We start from the raw sequence: 25171 nt of genomic DNA, 5'->3' as shown, positions 1-25171 counted from the left end.
GCACCGCTAGCAAGAATAGAAAAAATCATCAGTGAGACTTAGCTGTGTCATTGAAATGTTTATTAGTGTGTTGTAACAAATCTTTAACTTTTCCTGCCTTACTTGATAAACAAAATAAGAGAAAATATAAACTTGTTTCTAGTTAAAGTATAATATAAATAAAGCTGTGTCTAGTGCTATTTTTTAACTTAAGTAAGGACTCCTAATCTGAAATCATCCTTTGAAATAAGATCCTAGGACCCAAAAGGTTTGAGCTGATACTTTATTTGTGCTATTTTAATTAATTTTTCTTCTCAAAACCAAAATGGCAGTATATTATTTATCCTTATGCTAAAAATAGGTAGTTGTAAGCTCTAGATGAGAGTCATCTCCCTTGTTGATCCTTTTTAGGACCAAACCACTCATAATATAGAAGGAATAGACTGCCTGTTTCATAGGTCAGTAATATAGGTTGATTTTGAAGCTGACGGTTTTAGGCCATGATCATTCAAACAAGTACGTGTTCAACTTTTACTTACCTGGACGTGTTTGCAGCACAGGGGCCTTAGTCACTAGGTTAGTTTCAGGCATAACCGAGGTTGCTGTGTGTGCATGTGTATAACCTCAGTATAGTATCAGAGTTACAGTGACACCAGATAGAACCATTAATTGTTTTATCTGTCTGTCACTGACATATAGGAAGATTTGATCATAGATGTCCCACTAATAGAAGGGCTTTTATGAGTAGTTTTGGGGGAACAGAATCCTCACTTGCAATCTTTTGTAGTCAGGCTCAAGGAGAGTGGCTTAACTTTTTTCCTCTCATGTTTTCCCTCAGAAAAAAAAGCATAATTAATGTGCATTTTAACTTAGCCTTTCAATCCATGTCTTGCAAATAGCAAATCAAGCACTTCTACAAGGGTAAAAAGTTAATTATTTAAAGGATGCTATCTATGCAACTTATGGGAATAGTGTACTTTACTAATCCTTGCTACTAAGTAATCAAAACAGCCTGTTGAGGCCTTTTCTCTGATTATAGCTGTACATTCTTTGCCAGACCTGCCAACAGTTGAAACCTGTGCTAGGTTGCCAGTTAGTTAGTACAGAAATTGCCATATTTAAAAGGGCAAATAGAAAAGTCTGTGTAATGTAGAGTTATATTTAAAATACATGCAATGTAAGAAGGTTCAAGATGGCAACTTGATCACTTGTGCTTTGGTTATCCCAGAGGGGTGAAAGGATGATGCTCTTCAATTTGCATTAGATATAGTACAGTGCGTAGCCGCAACAGAGATAAGAATGGATTGTTTGTGAGAAAAAAGGCTTGTAACAAGTTAGTGACCACAGCTGTAGCAGCTTTCAGTGTTACAGTACCTTATTGTTTTTCAAAATATGATGTCCAAAAATTTTGCAACCACCTAATGGTCAACTACTTAGTTAATTGGAATTGGGAATGCAAATCCTATATGCAGCTTTGTGTAATCTCAGCAGTATACTCTATTTTATGGAATAAGCACTTGCCAAGTATGAAAATAAACCAGGCATTTCTTTGAGTCATAAAAATATTAGTGCTGTAACACAATCTGATACTTCTATTTCTACTTAACTTTTTAAGTAGCATAATCTGATGGGTTGGGGGTGGGTACATTTTATATGTGGTATTCCAGTAAACAGCTGTCAACATTCCAAGTGAATAGCATTCTAGCTCTGATGACAAAGAGACAAGGTGTTCTTTGAATAGGATTGAGGCTTAGGAACTTCTTTATTCTAATTCCAACTCAGATAAGTCCCTCTGCAGCTTTGGACATAGTTTTTCCCTTCAGTAAAATGGGAATAACACCTCAAAGGGTTGTTATCAAACAATTTTAGTGTTTGTAAATTACTTACATCAGCGATAATACACTATAAAATATATGCAAAAGTAGAGACAGCATTTTAAACAGTAACTGTCCCACTACTGTTATGGCCTGATTTTCAGGGGCGCTAAGTATCTGCTCCTCCCATTTACTTCAGTGGGAACTGTAGGTTCTCAGTACCTCAGAAATAGAAGCCACTGTGTAATAACAAACCTGAATTGAAGATTCATGACCAGTTATCATGTATGGATATTCCTCATTATAAATACTCCATAGAAGTATGAAGAATTGGGAAGGAAATGTAGACAGACTGATTTTAAAAGAACATTATGTAAAACTTAATGCAGTATAAAATACCCAGCTTTCCCCCACTGGTCTTAACCACTGTATTGATTGCCCTTGCAGCGTATGGACATGGATCGTCGCAGAGAGGATGCCCGAAATCCCAAGCGCAAGCCTCGTTTGATGGAGGAGGATGATCTGCCATCCTGGATTATTAAAGACGATGCTGAAGTAGAAAGGCTTACCTGTGAGGAAGAAGAAGAAAAAATATTTGGGAGGGGGTCCCGTCAGCGCAGAGATGTGGACTACAGTGATGCTCTCACAGAGAAACAGTGGCTCAGGGTATGTGCCACATTTTTCCTTTCTGACAGCTGGTATTTGTTATTTGTTGGAGTTTGCGGGTTTTTTGAGTGGAGGGGGGTTGTCAGTGATGATGACAAAGTTGGAGTTAGAGGAGTGTGTGGAATTAAAAATATAAGTTAAGTTGCTGGAACCAGGCACTGTTGTTAGACCTGGAATCAGTATTGCTCTCTGTGTTGCAAATATTCTGTAGCCATAGATCTAGCTATTTTTCACTCACATACTATTGTAATGTTTCAGTGATGCGGATGCTTTTTCATGTTGTCTATCATACCACTGATTACTGTGGGATAAAACAAGACACACAAACACACTGAGCTTAATTAGAAATCCAGAAAACTTTGGAAAAGTCTTCTCTCTCACATTTTCATTTTCATGTCTGTACATTTCCTGGTTCCAGTGAGATCAGAAACTTCCAAAAGAGACTGTTTATTGCAGGATTTCCAGGCGAGAGCGCCTTGGCTCAAGAATCCAAACTTGGCTGATTATTCACACCACACCTCTGATCCTTTTGAGATTTTCCTAGTATCCTATGCACACACCTAATAATTTTCAGTGCATATACCCTTTCAGTAGGTTATTATTTGTCAGAGGGTGGTAAGGAGTTGACATTTAATCTTCAGAAAGTGTTTCCAAAACCACGTAAGAGACTTTTAGCATTCTTTTCTCAACTAGAATTCCCAGAAAGGATTGATAAAATGTATATTTTAGTCAGTAATCTGCATATACATACCTACTATATTTGAATAAGTTGGTGGTGATCTATTAAAGTATCAAAATTGCACACCTGTGTGACTAACAAGAGCAGCAATGGACACTGCCAGAATGAGCATATATTCAAAAGCTAACCAATTAGTGTGCATATTGGGAAATTGAATCATCTGACATTTGATACATTTTATTTCTCAAGTGTTTCATTACTAGAAGTTTTCATTTGACTTGTTACTATTTATCGTGGAGGGGATGGCAGGGAGAGAGACGTGTTGTGTTCTCCACTCACTTTTGCCTCTTATTTGAGCAATAAAGTTTTCCTACATCCTTTAACTGGAGTACCTAGGGGATTATAGATGATATGACAATCTTTAAATATATACAACTACCAGAGTTTATAATTAGCTTTACCCCCAAGGCATTGCCACTGTAACATGATCACATGCGTATTGGACAAAAATTTTAGATCAACCGTTTCTTGCTAATGAGAACTTGTAAACAGTAAGTTGCTTTAAAATAACACTAAGGCTTTCCAAAAATATACACAATCCAGTAAATTCTAAATTAAGAAAGACATTTTGTCTTTAATTCATAGCATTCTTCCCTCCCATGGATCTGGTACAATAAATACTTCAGTCTGCTTGTAGTATGAGGGCAGAACTAGACCTGTCAATCACTGACAGCTGAAGAATTCTCCATAGTTCCCTCCAGTTTATCTGCCTCACCAATGGGTGTGGCTCTCCAAGGTCACCCTTGCTTTAAATCAGACTGTGTAAGGGCTTATTTTTATGTGGGAGCTTTGTATATGCTACTTTTACATTCAGTCAGAATAAGATATTTTTAAGGTATAATTTTGTAACCAGCGGCCGCCAGCCATTTTGTAGCCAGGGCTCTTAAATTGATTGTATAGTGGTTTTGATTAGGTAATACAGATTTGCTCAGTGGGGTGTCTGCCTTATGTTCATTATTCATTCCAATTTAGCCTTTCATCTAATGTCTCTTATATTTATCTAATCCTAATATTTATCTAATCCTAATGTTTTACCCGAGCTTTGTTGGTGGTTGTGATATAGGAGATAAAAGATAGATATCTGTAAAATTGGGTAAAAGCTGTTGTCTGCAGAATCTTCTTACACGCTATACAAGAATCTTTTCTGATTTCTATTCTTCCCTCATTCCTCTCCCCTTTCTGGTTATAGTGCATAACTTTCTTTTGTATCACAAAGTTCAGTGACTTGCTGAATATCTACTTAAAGTCAAATAAGTGATTATTTTCCCTGGGCACTGAGAGAAAAGTGCATTCCAAAGTAAATGGAGTGTTGTGAAGTACTTTATTGCATATCCGATTGAATTTATTAATCTTTTTACAAAAAAATTATCTTGTTTCAAAAATGTGTCCCTCAGACCCCAGTGTCCTGAATCCAGGGATACCAATTACTCCATGATAGAGGTCACTAAATCACAAGCACCAAACCTGCCTTACAATATAGGAAACTGAGCCTTTTGCCTGTAGGACTGCAATCTGTCAGAGCAGCAGAAATTGGGTGTAAGTTACTTCCCACTGGCAGAAGGGAATATTGAACAATATTGCCCTCCCTCTGGTAGAGAGTACTGCACGTCTTCTCCCATTATGGTTTGACTGATAGCACATTGAGGAAGGAAATCAAGCTAGTGTCGTAGCTTTCCTACTCCGATTTGAACCTTAGCATTCATAACCTGAGAAGCTAGCATGAACCCCTCTAAGCTTAATTACCAGCTCAGATTTGATCTCGCTGCCACCAGCCAAAAATTCCAGGTTTGGCTCCTCTGGTCTCCCAAACCCTTCCCTGGGGAACCCCAGGACTCAAGCCCTGAGTCTTACCACAAAGGGAAATAACCCACTTCCTTTCCCCCTCTCTCTCCCACCCAGACTTTCCTCTCTGGGCTAACCGAGAATTACTGAGGCCTACCTCTTACATCACATACCAAGAAGCATGTCTCTTTCTTCCGCAAAGAGACATACCAAATACAGGAAACAGAAATGATCTATCTCTCTTCCCCTCCCACAAATTCCCTGGTGCTGTAGAGCTTCACCCTCCGTAGATCTACACAAGAGTCATCCCCCGTCGTTCCTTAGCCTACCCAGAGAGAAAAAACTCAAAAATTTTAAAAGAAAAGCTTATTAAAAAGAAAGAAATAACACATGAACCATGATCCTCTGCATCAGAGGTTGACAACTATACAGGGCTCATATACTTAAAAAAAAAATATGAAAATATCAACACAAGCCTGTGATCAAAAGAAACTCTAAACAATACATTCCAGCACTAACACACATTAAATACAAAAAAAAATACATCTTGTTTTTCTACCCTTTGTACTTACAACTTGAAACTGATGATTAGAAGCCTACCGAAAGAAAAGATCCCTCCATAGCTGAGAGCCAAGACACAGACCCATAACATTCTCTCCTGAGCTTTGAAAAATCCGGTTTTCTGATTGGTCCTCTGGTCAGGTGTTTGGTTCTCTTTGTTAACCCTTTACAGGTGAAAGAAACATTAACCCTTAGCTATCTGTTTATGACAGCTAGCCTATAGCTTGCAAGTTTGCATGGATCCTGAGTAGTTATTTATTATTACTTGTATTGAAGTCTAGCTGCAGTTGAAAGAAATTCCATTCAGAGTGACAATTCCAGAAAGTAAAAGGAAATGAGGTGTCCTGACTGCTACTTCTAAGTTACAATGAAATTAAAACTAATGATACTCTTTAGATGAAGGGAGCTTTCCTTCTTTAAGAGTCCATTAGAAAATAGCGGGTTTGAAGAATGAATGAGAACCAGAGAAGTTTATCTGCCCAATATTTATTTTTAAGCAAATAAACTGCCCTTAGTGTACTGGATACGTTCCGCAGTAACTATTTTGAGGCAATACCAAAAGTACGATGTTGAGACTTAACAAATAAGCCTTGAAATACTGCTTTGTATTTAGGATGTGCTCTCAGGAAACAGATCCAGAGTCCCAGAAACTGGTTTTATGTAGGGAAGTCTTGAAAAGAGAAGTTCTGAGTCACCATTCAGGAGAAACAAAAAGCAGTAAAACATTTTATGGTTTGTTAATGGGATTTTTTTTTCCATTTTCTTTTCAGCAGTTTTTCCAAAGATTTTTTAAAAAAATATCTGAACAAATATTACTGTAATTTCTACTGGTGCCTTGAATACATTCTCCTCTAGAAAACATTCGGCTAATAATGTGACAAAAATGTGTAATGGGACACACAAGCCTCCATGCAAGGGAGGAAGGGGTTAATGCGCTATTACAGGCCCAATTAACCAAAATTAAGACACATGGAGCAGGAAGCAGGTTTCCAGGGAAGAGCTTAAAAATAAGAAGCCACCCTCCAGTTGGAGGGGAGCTGCAGAGAGCAGATGTGGAGAGTTTACTGAGAGAGAAGGCTGGCTAGGGCTAGGAACTGAAAAACTAGTGCCTAACAGATCTTCCAGAGCAAGGGGAGTGTTTACATTTGTGTTGTTGCATACTTGTTTCTGATTTCGAGTGCCCCAAAAAGGGTAGCACAGTAAGAGGCCTAGCTGGAGGGCTAAATCTGTGCAAAGCCAGAGGGCATTGGAAATTGGGCAGAGCAGTGGAAGAGCAACTGAGAAACTGATGCTGAGTGGCTGCAAAATGCCACAGGGAGGTGCTTGGGTAAGGAATGTGTATTAACAAACATCCTCTGGTATTTTTAACAGCATTGTGAGCAGCAATGTTGAGGACCTTAGCCAAAGTGAGCTGCGTACCTATTTAGAACAAGGTTTTTAAGATAGCTTTGTTTTGCTAGGTTGAGTTTCTAAAAGCCAGCCAACGTGAACTGAAACTACAAGTTCTGTGTTTTAATGAAAAGATTTTAACTGTCATTTCTTAGGCAAAATTTTGAAACCCTCAGTTATCTGAGCCTGCAATTTAGGTAGCTAGGATGGTATTGCTTACACTGAAATTCAAAACAGTTACTGAAACAGTGGTGCTCAAATTATTGTTAAACCTTTCCTAGACTTCCATTGAGAGAAAATCCTCATTATAACCTCAAAAACCACAAAGATGAAATAGTATTTTGTGATCTGAGTCAGAAAAAAACGCTTGAAAACTAGATTTTCAGAATGTGTTCAAAACTCTTCTAAAAAAATCTTTTAATTAGTGCATTTTCGTGCTTGTGAAAAGTGCTGGGTTTATGGCATTTGAAACTAAAATGTCTGCAGAATAACGACAGCACAAGCAATGGCAATGCAAGCTGCCCCAGTCTGTCTGCTAATGGACCTTGATCAATATTGGAGGGCTACCTCTTTCTCTGTATCATTGGAACTTTTTGCTTCTCTGAGATTGCAAACAGTATTGATAATTATGACGGTGAGTTTTATAATGTAGTAGGACCAGAACTGTCACTACTGATTCTTAGGGTTTTGAACAGTGATTGAGTAGTATTGGGTTTCCTGGGCTGGATTTGAATTTGTAAAAGAGATTACATATAACCTTCCAAGCAGCTTCTCATATGTTTTGGCCACAAATACTCATTCAAGCCTTGTTTTCATTGACAAAAGAGAGATGTGTGTTTTTTGTTTTGTTTTGTTTTTTCTCCTTGAGGTAACTGCCACTCATGAGCTACCCCAAGATAAACAGCCCTAGAACCCTCCAGTCTTGGCCTTACTGAGTTTATTTCATGGTAAAACTAAAGTGCTTGGTCTTTTTTTTTTTTTTTTTTTTGTCTCAGAGTAGCCCATACATATTAGTTACTTGGAGGTAAAAAACTTCACTCTTTCAGCAGTGAAAACAAGGCCTCAGTCTGTAGCAAAAAGAGAATTGTTCAATATTTTACTTGACCATTAGCACCAACTTAATGGCTTTCTTTTTTTAATGTGATGTGTCTTGAAAGCAGACCAAAATAGGCAGTAGGCACCCTTTATATCTTTGTTTTCCAAGCAGAACACATGGGCTCCTGATCCAGCAAGTGTGGGTGGGACTCTGTGCACAAGCACAACCCTATGGACTTCAGTGAAACCTGAAAAATAAAAACAGTGGGATACACATTTGTAAAATTATGCACATTCTTGAGACTTTGCAGGACCAGGGCCTTACTGGGTAATTTAAATATAAACAAGATTTGTTTGCCAGTTTTGGTTTTTTTATTGTTATATACTGGGACAAACATGCATAAACACTGTTAAAAACTGGACTCATCAGGATGGATACAATTGCCAAAACCATCTGGTGGAAAGTAAAAACTGGGAGAGCTCTTAAAAATGTAACCTCTAACTCACCTTGAAGTACTAAAAATGAAAAGAATATTCTGTCTATTGTACCCTGAAAATATGATTTTGTTGCTAAAGAATTAAAATTCTCAAGTAGTTCCAAATTAAATGTAATTAAAATGGAGAGAATTCTAACATCTTAGAAATGGTGGAGAAATGGAAGACTAGTGTGTTGAACATTCATTTTAGTTACCTCTGGATTAAACATAATGAGACATCAACGCTTTGAGCTCCATCTTGTGGTGCTCTTTTTTTGCTGCTTATTGCAAGGACGTTGTTGTTCCTACTGGACTTGTCATCGCACTGTGCTTTCTGTTCCTCTGAGAAGAAACCCTATTTAAACTCCTCTTAGGCCAGTGAGCCTGTGGCATCTTGGATTCCTCTGTCTGTTCTTCACCCAACACGTGACTGGATTAACCGTAAAGTGGTAGGATCTTTTGGATACTTCTACCATTAAAGGAATAAGATCTACTTTGCCTCTCTCAACGTTCCTTATTGATAAACACAACAGTAGAAAGCGTCTGGCAATGTGGAACTCACTATCTGACGGATAAAAAAAATAGCTAGGGTTGTCAATTAACCACAGTTAACTCACGCAATTAATTAAAAAAATTAATGGTGATAAAAAATAATTGTGATTAATTGCAGTTTTAATCACACTTAAACAATAGAATACTAATTGAAATGTATTAAATGTTTTGGATGTTTTTCTACATTTTCATATATATTGTATTCTGTGTTGTAATTGAAATCAGTGTATATAATTTTTATTACAAATATTTGCACTGTAAAAATGATAAACAAAGAACTATGTTTTTCGGTTCGCCTCCTACCAGTACAATCTTTGTCATGAAAGTGCAATTTACAAATGTAGATTTTTTTGTTACATAACTGCACTCAAAAACAAAACAATGTAAAACTTCAGAGCGTACAAGTCCACTTAGTCCTACTTCTTGTTCAGCCAATCGCTGAGACGAACAAGTTTGTTTACATTTACAGGAGATAATGCTGCCCTCTCCTTATTTACAATGTCACCAGAAAGTGAGAACAGGCATTTGCATGGCATTTTTGTAGCCAGCACTGCAAGGTATTTATGTGCCAGATATGCTAAACATGCGTATGCTCCTTCATGCTTCGGCCATCATTCCAGAGGACGTGCTTCCACGTTGATGACACTTGTTAAAAAAAATAATGCGTTAATTAAATTTGTGACTGAACTCCTTAGGGGAGAATTGTATGTCCCCTGCTATGTTTTACCTGCATTCTGCCATATTTTTCATGTTATAGCAGTCTCGGATGATGACCCAGCACATCTTGTTCATTTTAAGAACACTTTCACTGCAGATTTGACAAAATACAAAGAAGGTACCAATGTGAGATTTTTAAAGATAGCTACAGCACTGGACCCAAGGTTTAAGAATCTGAAGTGCCTTCCAAAATCTGAGAGATACAAGGTGTGGAGGATGCTTTCAGAAGTCTTAAAAGAGCAACACTCCGATGTGGAAACTACAGAACCTGAAGCACCAAAAAAGAAAATCAGCCTTCTTCTGGAGGCATCTGACTCAAATAATGAAAATGAACATCTGTCAGTCCACACTGTTTTGGATTGTTATCGAGCAGAACTCGTCATCAGCATGGACATATGTCCTCTAGAATGGTGGTTGAAGCATGATGGGACATATGAACCTTTAGCTCATCTAGTACGTAAATATCTTGCAATGCCGGCTACAACATTGCCACAAGAACACCTGTTCTCACTTTCAGGTGATATTGTAAACAAGAAGTGGGCAGCATTATCTCCTGCAAATGTATCAGACTTGTTTGTCTCAGCAATTGGGTCAACAAGTAGTAGACTGCGTGTACTTGCAGGCTTTAACATTTTACATGGTTTTATTTTTGAATGCAGGGTTTTTTTGTACATAATTCTACATTTTTAAGTTCAACTTTCACGATAAAGAGATTGCACTACAGTACTTGCAATAGGTGGATTGAAAAACACAATTTCTTTTGTTTTTTACAGTGCAAATACTTGTAATCAAAAATAAATATAAAGTGAGCACTGTGCAATTTGTATTCTGTGTTGTAATTGAAATCAATATATTTGAAAATGTAGAAAACACCCAAACTTATTTAAATAAATGGTATTCTAGTATTGTTTAACAGTACAGTTAATTGTGATTAATTTTTTAATCGCTTGACAGCCCTAAAAATAACTTTGCAGAATGTTGCAATTAGGTGGTTAAATTAATTCCTCTCTTACTATTTCCTCTTTGAGAATGAAATGGGCCATTGAGTTTAACTTTATTATTTTTAATAAGGGGTTAAAAAATGTGCTCAGTTTTGCGTTGACTTTATTCTTTCTCTCCAACTCAGACAAAAGTTTAAATGGATATTGCATGACTCTTTCAGCTGCTAGATCAGGGTAGAGTGATTTAAATCATGATGAAAAAAATCAAATTAGGTTGAGCTTTGTAAAATTAACTTGAAAACTTGTGCTGTTGCAATTTAAGATTAACATTTATCATGAACTAACTTACAAATGCTGTTTAATGTGCCATAACTAATAGAGGGTTTGTTGTTTGACATTTACAAAACTGTTTTTGACATAACCAAAATATTGAAAATTTAAGGCCCTGATCCTGCAACCATTTAAGTGGGTATAACCTCACTGATTTAATGGGATCACTCATGCTTAAAGGTAAGCATGTGCATAAGCGTTTAGAGCACTGTAAGGGTCCGGTGCTGGGCCTTGTCCCTTTCAGGCGTGGCGGGGAGCCAGGGCGCCTCGCTACACAGCAGCAATCTGTCCAGGGCTCAGACCCTTCAGCGGGGCTGAGCAACAAACAGTCTCTACGCAAGTCAGAGGCTTCAACAGGGGCTGAGCAAATGCAGAGTCTCTAAGCCCGGCCCTGGAGCAGGGCAGGGCAGCACACAGTTCAAGCTTAGGCCTTTCAGCAGGGCTGAGCAAATACAGAGTCTCTAAGCCCGGCCCTGGAGTGGGGCGGGGCAGCAAACCCAGGTAAGGGTCAGACCCTCAGGCAGGAGCTGAACAGCTAGTTAAACAGCACAAGAGGCCTCCTCAGGCCAGGGGGAGGGGGAGTCTGTCACCCTCAGAAGGGTGGCAGGAGGAACACAGGCCCTCCCACTCCACTGCGTCCCGGCCCGGGGCCCTGGCAGCGGCAAAGATTCGCTGCAGTCAGTGGGGATCCTGGCCACAACACACTGACATGGGTTCGGGGTCCCCTGGAGCCAGACTGGGGTCGGCTTCCCCCGGGCCACTTCCAGTCTCCCCCTCTCTAGGTACCTGTCTCTCACCAGCTTCATCCGGTGGGTCCCAGACCATGGGCTCCTCAGGATACCGGCCATAGGGGAGCTCAGGCGACTCCTCTGGATACGGGGCATAGGGAAGCTCAGGCAGCTCCTCTGGATATCGGGCGTAGGGAAACTCAGGCCAGCGCTCTTTTGGATACCGAGCTCAGGGCAGGCTGGGCCCGGCGGGAGCTCGAGCACCAGCATCTGTCCCCTTCGGAGGCCTGCGCCTAACTGAGCGCTAGGGCCAGGCCTTTATACTTCCTGTCCCGCCCCTTAACTTCCAGGGGGCGGGAACTGGCAGCAGTGGCTCCGCGCACCTCGGCATCTGTTCTGGCTCGTCTCTTTCTCACGCGGTGGGGAGCCAGGGCGCCTCGCTACAAGCACCAAGGGCTACTGTTGGATTTCTGTTAAAAACTTTCTCTTCATGGCATAAAATCTTTGTCACTTCAAAGCAAAATGCTTTAGCATTAATAATGAAAAGTGATTTAGACTTTCAATACACTAATAACGTTATTGTGAAATTTTATGTACACACAAGCCAAATTTAGGAGCCTAAAGTTAGATTTTAACCAATATTTAGGCACCTGTTGGTGGACTTTTCAAAAGCAAAAAAACCCCCAAAACAAACCCCAAACACAATATAGAAGCGCAAGTCCTGTTGTCTTGAAACTGCAAAACCTGATGGTGGAGTATAGCCTGGTTGAAGTATTCCAGCCTTCTCGATCTCTGAAAGTTCAACATACTGGAATAAGGTGATGTGGGTTACAGATATAGCTTATGCATTTGCTTACCAATATTGTCTTTGTGAAGGGACAAAAAAAACCCTCAAACTCTTTTTTGCCCACCGACCATAGTTTTGGAAGGAAATTTCTTAAACAATTCCTTGATCTGGGAGTTCTTTGCTCAGTTTAGCTCATCCACAAAAGGGTGGGGTCAGCAGTAGAAGCAAGAAAAGCTTAGGTTCACCCATTAAAACTTTGCTTGTGGTAAAATTAAAGCAATATTGTGTTAATTTACTCCCAGCAAAATCAGTCTTACTTAGTCATTGCAGGATGCCATTCAACAACAAAGGGAACGAGGTGAATTTCAATTAAAATAATCCTTTCATTCCTTATATGAACTTTGGAAGTTTATTCATAGTACTAGCAACAGCATATTTTATGTGTGTTGTGTTGTCTGGCTGTGCCTGGAATATGGTGACTTTCTAGGGTCACTATTCTCCTTCATTTGATTTATTAATATAGTGCCATATATGTAAATAGAATTTTCCAAACACTTAAAACAAGGGCACTTCCCCAAGGAGTTAACAGATTAATTCAGAAATGTACAAACAATTACATTAAGCACAGAAAAGGGTGCAGACATCATCTGGGAGAGCAAGTAACAGAAGTGGATTTTAAAGAGAAGGAAGCCATTTGGCACATAAGTTTTAAGCATCATCAGGCATAAAGGGCAACATGAACAAAGACAAAAATGGAGATGGGAAGGAGAAAGGGCCTATGGGGAAAAAATGGGGGTGTCAGCATTGGGAAAGCTGCACTGGGTGTGGAAAATAAGACAGATGATCTAAACTTGATGTGGAAAAACAGAGGTGATCTTACACTTTGGCATAGGGCGTTCCCATAGCTAGGGTCCTCTTCTCCTGCCACCTCTTCCAAATTGGTAATGAGTCCTGTTTTCTGAAGAAATAACTTCTTGTTCAATACCTTCATGCCTGATGCTGGCATTTGTCATGCTGTTTTTGAGTAAATGTTTTAAAACCATTGTCATAAATGCTTAGTATCTCTATGCCAGTAGGTGGTGCAATACCTGGAGAAGCCATTCTCTGCTTTTATGAAGGATTTTACTCCTTTAAGCTCAGATGGTTTTACAATCCTGCCTCCTTTATATTATCTGATTATTGATTTATACCGGGGGTCAGCAACCTTTCAGAAGCGGTGTGCCGAGTCTTCATTTATTCACTCTAATTTAAGGTTTCGCGTGCTGGTAATACATTTTAACGGTTTTAAGAAGGTCTCTCTCTATAAGTCTATATATTATATAACTAAACTAGTGTTGTATTGTAAAATAAACAGGGTTTTCAAAATGTTTAAGAAGCTTCATTTAAAATGAAATTAAAATGTTGATCTTACGCTGCCGGCCCGCTCAGCCCTCTGCTGGTCTGGGATTCTGTTCACCTAGGCTGGCAGCAGGCTGAGCGGGGCCTGCGACCGGGATCCCGGCTGGCAAGGGTCCGTCAGCCACAACCTCAGACCAGCAGTGGGCTGTGCGGGGCTGGCGACCAGGACCCAGAGGGCTGGGGGCAGAGGGCTGGAGTCAGGGCTGGGGGTTGGGTATGTGAGGGGGTGTAGGTGTCAGGGCAGAGGGGGCGCTGGGTATGGGTGAGGGTGCCAGAGTCAGGGCTAGGGTTGTGGGTGGAGGGGGGAGGAGGTAGTCAAGTAGAGGGCTGGGTATGTATGAGGGAGGTACAGGGCTCAGGGCAGGGGCCTGGGAAGTGCGGGGCTCAGGGCAGAGGGCATGGTGTGTGGGGGGGGGTCAGGGCTCAGGGGAGAGTGCTGGGTGAATGCCCCTCTAAAAACTCTCAACCCCGCTGCTCCTTGTCCCCTGACTACCCCCTCCTGGGACAACTGCCCCCCAGGACCCCACCCCCTATCTAAGCCTCCCTGTTCCTTGTCCCCAGACTGGACTCTACCTCCTACCTGTCCCCTGACTGCCTCAACTCTCATCCACACCCCCATCCCCAGCCAGACCCCCGGAACTCCCATGCCTATCGAACCACTCCTTGTCTCCTGCCAGGACCCCCAGAACTCCCGACCCATCCTGCCCCCTGCCTGTCCGAACCCCTCTCCACATCCCTGCCTCCTGACAGGACCCCCAGAACTCCCAACTCATACAACCCCCCCCAGCTCCTTGTCCCCTGACCACCCCCTCCAGAGATTCCCCCCCCCACCCTAACTCCCCCCCCCCCAGGACCCTCCTTGCTCCCGGTCCCCTGACTGCCCTGACCCCTATTCACCCCCTGCCCCCTCACAAACCCGGGACTCCCATGCCCCATCCACCCCCCTGCCCCCCCCCCGGGACCCCCCCCCCCCCCCCCCATCCAACCCACCCTGCTCCCTGTCCCTAACTGCCCCCACCCCTTATCCAACCCCCCCAGCCCTGGGCCCCTTACCATGAGGCTCCACACAGAGCTAGATACGCTGCTCCGCGGGAGCACACAGCCCCGCCCCTCCGGTTGAGGGGAGCGTGTCTGCCTCCCCGCGGAGCCAAACGCTGCCAACGCTGCCGCGGGGAGCGCGCAGCCCCAACCCCCAGAGCGCTGCGCGGCGGCAGGGCTCCAGGGGAGGGGAGAAGGTGGGGAGGGGCGGCAGCTTGCTGCGCTCGGCCCCGCGTTCCGGCCCGGGAGCGCGGACCCCGCGGCTTGCCGTGCCGGGAGAGTGGGGCCATTTGCCCACCCGTGCGCACGGCTATGTCTGCTCCCTGCCCCCCCGGGGGGAAGTGGAAGGCAGAGGAGAGCACGCCAGGCTGGGCAGGATTTTTAGTGGCATGCTGGAGTCCCGGCAGGCTCCAGCGTGCCATTAAAAATTGGCTCGCGTGCCGTCTTTGGCATGCGTGCCATAGGTTGCCGACCCCTGATTTATACTTTAAATATCTATTTTGGATACTTTCTCTGAAACGCTCTTCTCATGGATGTTTCATTTACTGTCAGAATATACCAAAGTATATAATCCGTGAATAGCTGATTTTTCTGCATGTATACTCTTCTTTTATTGTGTTTTAAAATATTATAAATTAGAAAACTTAATAAAGTGAAACAGGGGAAGCCAGTAAAGGGTTTCAAGTGGGTAGTTCTCCATTAATATCCCACTTTTTTTTTGTTGAACAGTCATGTCTTCAGTTTTCCCAAGTCTCAATTCAAAACCCTAGAATTTCTTATTGATTGAAGCACAGGATCATATCAAATTTCTGATTGGCCTCTGTAAAGTTATAAAGCCTAAAAATTATTTTAAAAATAGTGTTCTATGAAGAGTTTCTCTAGATACTGGAGTGACAATGTACACGCCCCAAGAGAGGGGTCTCTGTCCTGTCCAGCAATGGTTTACCTTGGATCAGATTGCCCTTTTTAGTACTCCAGCTTACTTCCTGGCATCCTAGAGACTGATGAGATTATTACTTACCAAAGCCACCCACGAACAAATGAGAAAAAAAGAAGCTTTTAGTGGGATGGGAGGAAAACAAAAACAATGCCCTAAGCAGCACCTTAAGACCACAGCAGAAGAGGAATCTCTAGGACCCGTCAATCATTGGCATATCGATATTTGGAAAGAAGGGTTTCCCTGTGCTTCCAGGCAAGATTTTTGTTTTTGGCCCGAGGGCCTGAAGTTTTTCTGTTTTGCTTGTTCTTTGGTACATCTTCAGTGAAACAACGAGGAGTCCATTTTTTTACCCTCAAAAGCTTATGCCCAAATAAATCTGTTAGTCTTTATGGTGCCACCGGACTCCTTGTTGTTTTTGTGGATACAGACTAACATGGCTACCCCTCTGATACTTGGCACCTTCAGTGGAAATATTTAACTGGACTACTAATGTTCTAGCATAGCAGCAGGATTTCTTTCTGTGGCTTTTAGAGATGTCAGGCACTGATGTCTGGAGGTAAAGGAGCCAACTATAGCAGTATTCGCTGAGGAGAATGATTAGGATTAAGGGAGAATGAGAGTGGGACCTTGGAAGAGATACTTGTTCCCTGCAGTTTTCTCATGTAATCCGAAAAAGGCTGCCTGATGATCAGTTTGTTCAGCATTGTCAACGAGTCTTATCACAGTGGTACTAAGCCATGACTGAAGAAGACGTTTGCAGGTTATCACTATTTCAGGTTAGGGTCATGGTTTTTTGTGCCATTTAATTTTCAAGTAACTGTGCCTAGTGGTGATCTCAGAGCAAAGGAAGTTACTGTATATCTTAGTCATGACAAATCTCTTATGAGGTAATGTCCTTTAATGATGAGAGAAAGGGATTGGAAGTCAAGCTACTGCGTTTTATACCCAACTCTGCCTTTGATTCACTGTGGGATCTCAGTCAAGTTACTTGATCTGTGCTTGACATAAAATTAATCTATCAACTACCTAAAATTACTGCTCTAAATTTTAATTAATTTGTGTGGTGCTTTGAGAGGCTTTCATGAATGGTGCTATGTAAATACAATTTAGTATTTTATTGTATGTCATTACCCACCTTGTTATAAGATACAGCTTTTTAATTTGTTTAATGTAATATTTTTGATAGTCTCCCCATGGTGTGTTTTTGTTTTTTAAAGTCTAATTTTGCCTGATGTGTGCATCTTGTTATAGCACGTTTCCCTTGAATATTACAGGAGTGACCTGAGGAAGGGGTCAGGACTATATGTGTTACTGGCTGTTGGTGCCATAATTCTTAAGTGAAAGTGTGCACCCATTTTTCTCAGCACTCTTCACGTGTTCAAATTTTCCAGACTCTCAACAAAGTGAATGTTGAGGATACATCCATAATGTGCATATTGTCCAAGGGGATGAAATAAAATATAAACTGATTTGACTTTCCATATTTTGCTTGTATGCTGTTTCCATCAAGAGGAGATTAAAAATGCCCTTCTTAATCAGAGAAATGAGATTTCAAACAGTATTGGGCAGGCCATTTTGGTGGGCAGGCCCGCTCTTCTAGCACTCACTTCTGTCTGGTTGCCTTTAGAAAACACTGTATGATGTATCTGGCCAAACTTTTTCCATAAAGGATAATTTTAAGTTTTTTCCCTTTCATCCATTTTCAACATCCACATCATCATATCTCCTTAGAATTCTGGTGCCTGAGCAGTCTCAGGGTCTTGGCTCCCAAGCAAGGAAAGGTTTCTTGCCTTAATATAATAAGTATGCAATGAACCAATATACTGCAGAAATGCACTGCCTGCTGTAATAAGTACATGGTTATTAACAGTGAAAGGTTTTTCCTCAGTATGAGCCCAGCTGCTGAGGTCATCACAATTTCTGTTGGCATCATTGAGAACTGAGGGCACTCTGTGCCTTTCAGGAGGTGCTCAGCTCTTTGCAGAGTCGGGCTCTGCATGAGCTTGGTGCAGTTTTCTTTTAATATAATAGGGTCCAAGCTTAATTGTAGTTACACATCTCGTTTTCTTTAGGCAAGGAAAGTGTTAAACTCTTATTTGTACACTATTTTCCTGACTCCCTTTCTACTTACCTCACTAATCCAGAGGCAGTTGAGCATGGGAGATGTCTTTGTGCTGTGTCTTGCACTCTTGCGCAACACGTCATCAGTCAGAAACTAGGGATTTGCTTCTGGGATTTGTTTCATTACCGTGCTGGTAAAGGTTTGGAAGGGCATTCTGTTTGGTCTGGCACTCTAGCCCTGTGTAGTAAGGTTTTCTAGCACGGAGCTCAGTCAGCTGCATCATTCATATATAATATATAATTTTAAAAGATTATAAATACCTCTGATATTTGACTTACGTGTAGTTATATTCAACTTTTGGGAAGCATAAATCATAATTTTAGCTTTGAATTTTACTGTATAATCCAAGATATTAATTTACCATTTGTAAATTATTGTTAAAGTTAGCTGTCACTTGTACATTAACTATAGTATTTGATTCTTATTAGTGTAACACTGGTTTCCTGGTGCCTGCACTACAGCTTTAAATTAAGGAAAAGTGTCTGAATTTACATGTCTTTGCACATATTTTTGAGAGCTAATTTTAATAACAGCTTTCTATACATTAGTACTGAAGTACATCTTTTTAATATTCATTTGCAGACTTGTGCTGTACTGGCAATTCGCTGTCATTTGTCTGCTAATCAGATTTACAAAGCATAAGAGCAAATGTCCGCTTGCTTATTTGTGTTTTTATTTTTTGGTTTTGATGGGATTGAAAATGTATCTTTAAATGTACTGAAATCTTCTTTTACCATTACTTTTTATATCAGCCCCTAAAAAGTAACAGTAGATACGCTGAGCAACAATTAAAGGCACAAATGTAAGTGAGGTATGTGGAGGTTCTGGGATGGAGGTAGTGCTTTTGTTTAGGGGTTTTTAAAAGGGGGGGGAAGGATTGGAAGCAAAGTCCTGTTTTAGAAGCAAAATCTTCATTTTTAAGAAATATCCATTTTCTAAAGCAAATTAAATTAGAATATTTACCTCTTTATTTTTTTTAAGTTCAGAGTAGTTTTCATAGTAATCTGTGTCAATAACCTGAACATATCTGTTCATAAGAGAACAATAAAATTTTATTGTGTAGTAAATACAGTTTTAAAATGCACATTTTTTTAATTATATATGAAATTGTTCAGTTTTGTGGTTAGCATTATAATTATTACAAGAATCAATAACTGGCCAGCTAAAAATCTATTTGGATGCCTGGAATAATAAGGGAAAATATGATAAGTAGTTGTCAATATTAAAGCAGGCTGAAGGAAGAAGGCTTCGGGCCTTGTAGTAGGTAGAATGAAACAGCAGATTTGAGTATCCACAATTCTTTCAGTATTAAATTTTCAGTAAAATAAAATTACTTGTATATGAAAACATAGCCTTTCCCCAGCTCTCTTTTTTTTCCTGATCAGCTGATGAAGAGACTAGCAGCTCGCTGCTTTGCTGGCTTGTTAATTTTATCCCCACTAACTGTGATTTCCGATAGCCGGCCTGCTGATAGTGGTAAGGTAAATATCCTTTTTCATTGCCGTCTTGAAGATTCAGTAGAACTACATCACAGGCATGTGTAGGTGTGTAACACATCAAAAGCCGGTGTTCTCCGTATTTCTGTGTGCAACTGAGTGCTTAAGGAGAGCAATAACATTAACTGTTGACAGCCTTGCATGCTGTATTTATTATTAGCATTTTCTAGCTTCCAAGATTTACGGAGAAATTTCCTTTTCGTAATCTTCGCTAGCTGCAGTGGTATATAGTGGGTGTCCTGCTTTAGCCAAATGAATATTAATGAATTTGTGTGCAGATTTTTTTTCCTTCCTTTTTCTTCCTAACTCATCAGATCAAGCCTCCTTCATAATGGTTATCTGAACGCTGTGGAAGCATGATGGAAATTGTCTTTTGATTATTAAGGCCTAGTTTCAGGCTGTCCCTCAGGATTCTGTGTTTGTTCTATGGATTTGCACATCGGAGGATGCATAGGAAACAGATTTGGAAATCCCACTGGCATTTTTAACATGCCAGGTTGTTTCGTGTTGTGCACTAGGTTTTGTTCACAAAACGTTTTTCAAGAGACATTGTACACAAGTGAAAGAAATTATGTCTGGGCTGTGATCACTCTTTTTATATTGATTGTTATACTCACATGATCATAAATATTAGCCATGTTTGGTGCTGTGGAAAAATGAAGGTAATTGCCTTATGATTAGAGCTCTTTCAGCTACAAGAAAGGATTGATTAGCATTTGCATCTACTCAAGGCAATATTGAGAGGCAAGAGAGACAAATATCAACATCAGTAATGTTCTGAGAAAGCGATAATCCTAAAGTCTAATTTTAAGATTTCGAATATTTTTTGTTGTGTCTCTTTATACTTCCTTATTAATTTCCGTTTTCTTATAACCAATTTGTGTTTAGGTATTTTGGAGTTGTTTCTCCTGCTCCCCTTCTCCATTGGGGATTTGTTTTCTGGGGGGCTTTGAGATTTTTTCAAAAGCAAAAAAAAGTTCAGCTTCTTGTTTTGTCACATGGATCTGTCAGTATATGAGCAGGTTCCTTTTGTACCTGGTTTGTTTTTGTAGACACTTTATTATCTCTCTGCATAGTGCTGCTGGCTGTGGTTAAAAGCACACGTTTGCAGGTAATTGGAACTAGTGTTTATTGTTTGTGATTGTGCTTTTGTTTTTCTTTTTCCATGCCATGATACAAGTGCTCTTTTCTATAAAACATCATATTGTCACTGCTTCTGCCTCTTCATTTGTTATTATACTGAATGAAAATTGCACAACATTTTAGAGATGGTTTTAACTCTTAAGTGATTTGTAAATTTGAAAACTCTTCTGGAAGAAAAGGCTGAATCTAGTGTGCTCCTACTTAAAAAGAATGTATAGGAAAAGCTGAGTTACTTTCTTACATTGATACCTAATGTGGACTGTCGTGTCTGCAAACACTCACATTAAAATATTTTTTAGCACATAACTGTTACTACAATGAAGAAATTAATGCCTGTCTTGCAGTGTACTTACTAGCGTAGTGCCACAGGCCCTCAGAGATATGGATTTGTAACTTGCAAGGTGGAATTGAGGGTTCAGTTTAATATGAATCCATCTGAGGTGAAAGTGTTTTTATAATTACTTTAAGTTTAGTGTCTTATTGATTGCCACTCACTGATTTTTCTCTTGAACTCTTGTTTATAAATAGACTTACTGTGTTGAGTTGTCTACATCTGGCTGGTCTTTTAAAATGTGATTTTTTTCTTTGCATCTTTGTTTTTTTAAAAATATAATTTTTCTGACTCCATGGTTCACAGGCAATCGAAGACGGCAACTTGGAAGAAATGGAAGAGGAAGTCCGGCTTAAAAAACGAAAGAGACGAAGAAATGTGGATAAGGATTCTGGGAAAGAAGATGGAGAAAAGGCAAAGAAGAGAAGAGGCAGACCTCCTGCAGAAAAATTGTCACCCAACCCACCTAAACTGACAAAACAAATGAACGCCATTATCGATACTGTGATAAACTACAAGGACAGGTGAGCTCTCAATTTTGTAGATTGGTTCTTTGTTGTTTCCCAGTCTTTTTGGGTTGCTGACAAACCATTTCTAGGATTTTAATGACGTGTTGTTTTTTAACTGTAAATAAAAATGATCTCACTTTGGAGCTGGTCTTCTATGTACGTAACTTCCATTGGTACACACTGGGACTTGAGAATTTAATTAACAAGAGAGGCATATAACCTCTTGGTTTGGAAATTGCACTGCCCTGTACAAGAGACGTATTTCTTAGTACAATGCGCTCCATTAACCAGATATAGATAATCCCAACAAAACCTCAGGGGTTTGTTTGTTTGTTTGTTTAATAATCAAATAGTACAAGCCAGATACAAAATATTTTCATTTTCTAGACTCCATTTACATCCCTGACCTTCTCTCTTCTCTTAATTTCTGTTGATCTCTTCAGCCTTAACTTCCTGACTACTACCTGAAGCCACGGGCTCTAAAGAAGAGTCTTCCTGATGGCTCAAACTATTCCTTTAGCCTAATGGAGCCCCTTGCCTTAATGATTTAGCTATAAATCTTTCCAACATATGGCTACTGGTTTTTTAGTAAGCGTTCTCATGTTGGCACTTAAAACTATTCTCCGGACTCTTTAGGGATGGAATGAGGAGTATCTGAACTGACAAAGAATATGCTATAGAAATATTATATGGCGTTATAACCCACCATCACTGAGGTTGAAGCTAGCTTCTCATTCTAAGCCAATATTCGGTATGCCACCTCTCCTTAACTTCCTCAAATAACTAAAGCCCCTGATATTTCACACGAAACCTCCTCCTAAGATAAGAATCACTTTTTATTTGGATTTTAAAACTAGCTTTGTCTACAGACTCCAGATTTGTACTTGTTATCGTTTTATTTTGTATAGTGTTTTTAAGATGAAATTGCAAAGATTTATAATAGAAACAGCTTTTGAATATAAACAGCATGCTAAAATGTGAAGAAGAGGTTAACAAAAAGTAATTTGAGCAGCAATATGAATAGAAGGCACAGAAAGGCGGAAGAGCCCTAAGGCAAAGAGGAAGTGGATTTTTTTCTGTTTCCTTTGTTTGGCTTCAGCTGAGAATTGCAAAACCAGCGGTCTTGCTCTATTGCTTAAAGCAACTGTGGGTTAGATGATGTCTACATGAGGAAGTTTGTACCAATTTTTTACCAAGGGTTTTGCGATTTGGTTAAATCAGTGCAGCCGTCTTGTGTAGATGCTCTGATTTCGATTTGAATGCTTTGTATGAATTTATCCTAAATCTATAAGGAATTTAACTTAAACTATAGCAATATAGATCACTGTCAAACTCATTTAAAAGGGTTAGCTCCACAACTCACTGTTGCAATGCCTAGTATTTTGGTGCCCTGCTGCCTAATGGAATCTACAGCCCTGAGTTAGACACTCAGCCACTCTGTTCAGTGCCTGGGGAGAATTAGGCACCTAGGAATTAGATACACAAAACCCAACATGTTGAGCAGGGAGCTACCTACACTAGCCAATAGGAAATGCTGAGGAGAGGGCTATGAGTAAACCCCGCTCTTCAAAGGGTGTTAGGAGCCTATCTCCTCTTGGGATTCACAGCCATGAATCCCCTTCTGGAGCTAAGGATGTAAGCCCGTTCTCAGAAAAAATGAAGGAAATCCTACCACTGCACTTAGAACCTTTAGCTCAGTGACTGGCATACTCACCCAGTGTGTGGGAAACCTAGCTTCAGTCCCTCCTCTGCCTGAATGAATCCAGATCTCTTACCTCACAGGGCTATGAGATATTCTTGAGTGAATCTCTTGTGTTGAAGCCATTCCACTCTGAATTAAATAGTGGGCCAGAGAATGACTCTGTAGCCTAGCTGTTAGAAGACAAAAGTTCAAGTCCAATGATTCTTTAATTATTTATCTGCACTGGAACAGCTTCAATAGGAAAGATTGAGAGAAACCCATCCCAGAACCTCATCATAACCTTGTGATTTGGGCTGTGTAACCACTCTCTGGTTCCAAGATGGGATCAGTTGGACACCATACCAGCAACTTTGGTACCATTTGTGGGATGCCCATTGAATCCAGTACTGACAACATTAGTGTGCACAGGCTGTCTCCAAAACAATTGGCATTCTAGGCATCATGAGACTTGCTCTGCCTCTCTGTTCCTGATTCTCCAATAATTCAGGAGCATTCAGCAGCTGTGGCTTTTCTGCTGAGTCTTTGGTGCCTCCTGGATTGGTCACAGAATTCTCTCTGTCATCAGCACCATCTTTCACACTGTCTAAACTTTGAGTGCAGAATTGAAGACAGCTGCCTCCTTGGTACCGAGGGGCCTGTCTGCACACATAATATCTTTGGTACCAACGATGATTCTTCTTCGAGTGCTGTCCCTGTGGGTGCTCCACTCTAGGTGACGGTGCGTCCCGGCGCTGTTGATCAGAGATTTCCAGTAGCCTGGTTGGGGCGCACGCACCCAGATGGTATCTCCCGTCTAGTTGGAATCTTCCTGAGTGCATGCGCCTCACACCCCCCTCAGTTCCTTCTCAACCGTCCTCGGCTGGAGACAGGACTCGGGGCAGTGCTACCTTCTCTTCCCTGGTCTCTATAGGAAACAGTAACAAAAAACTTAGAGATAATTATTAATTACTTCCCAATTGTTTCCCTTCCTTTAGTATAGTTACATTGTTAGTTATTTAGTTAAAAAAAAACAAAACACCTCAGGCTTGTCTCCCGTTGAGACACTCTCCTCGGCCATCTCTAACTCACAATGCCAAGACCTTCAGGTTTCAAAAAGTGCATCTCTTGTCAGGACTCCATGCCCTGCTCAGATGGCCACTCTCAGTGTGTGAGGTGCCTACGCGACACCCACATCCCAGCGAAGTGCCTTCACTGCGCGAGCCTTAAATCAAGAGCTCGACATGACAGGGATCTGCGCCTCAAGATCATTATGATGGAGAAATCCCTGCAACCGCTGTCGGAGACGGGAAAGGTACAACCCACTCCTACACGCTCCCCAGCCAAATCTGAACCGGTGGGGAGTATTGCTTCACCCTCCCTGGAGCAGAAGCAAGAAGCTAAGCAGCCTCTCAAACAAGACGCTAACAAGGGTAGAGGGTCTCCGGCGAGATCCCTACCCCCTGTGCTGACAGCAGGAAAGACAGCTGCTTCAGCCTCTTCAAATGCCTCAGCAACCGCTCTGACGGAGCTTAGAGGCAGGGACCAGACCTCCCGCGCGGGGAAGGCACCCGTTGATTCGGTCCCCTCCGCACCGCAAACGACTGCGGCGCGGACAACTTACTCGTCTTCGGCACCGAGAGGGGCTACAGCACCGGCACCACGTTCCTCTTCGGCACCGGCAACGGCCGCGGTGCCAGCAGCGCGTTCGGCTCCGACAGGCAGAGCAGCCGCAGAGCTTACAAACCGGTCAATTTCAGTGCTAAAAGCGGCCGCGGTCCTGCCTCAGCGACGAAAATAGCTGCGGTGCCGACAGCGCGATCAACCTCGGCACCGCGAAGAGGGTCGGCACCCAGCAACTCCTCTGCCCGCGCACCTACAACAGACCCCCTGCAGGGCACCTCCAGGCTCGACACAGCAGGACACTCTGCCACTCTCTCCTAGTAAAGAATTAGAGCAGAGAGCAGGCTTAGATCAGTCTAGAGAGCAGGAACAACAGCTTCTCACACAAAGTGACCTT

At 41.2% G+C, this 25171-nt stretch overlaps 1 protein-coding gene across 7 annotated transcripts in view; it reads left to right on the top strand.

The window, feature by feature from the left end:
* The window catches only part of SMARCA2 (SWI/SNF related BAF chromatin remodeling complex subunit ATPase 2), a 188923-nt gene that overhangs the window by 129344 nt on the left and 34408 nt on the right, over positions 1-25171 (top strand). For 6 of the 7 annotated variants that reach the window (XM_032801831.2, XM_032801829.2, XM_075067264.1 and 3 more), the window contains 2 exons: positions 2241-2459; positions 21271-21488. In XM_032801831.2, coding sequence (XP_032657722.1) covers positions 2241-2459; positions 21271-21488 — 437 coding nt within the window. Of the gene's footprint in view, positions 1-2240; positions 2460-19379; positions 19476-21270; positions 21489-25171 lie in introns of those variants that run through there. The other variant, XM_032801832.2, reaches the window with a different exon arrangement.

This window comes from Chelonoidis abingdonii, chromosome 6 (assembly GCF_003597395.2).
Source record: "Chelonoidis abingdonii isolate Lonesome George chromosome 6, CheloAbing_2.0, whole genome shotgun sequence".
Taxonomy (NCBI): Eukaryota; Metazoa; Chordata; order Testudines; family Testudinidae; genus Chelonoidis; species Chelonoidis abingdonii.
This window is presented reverse-complemented; position numbering and strand designations above follow the sequence as displayed.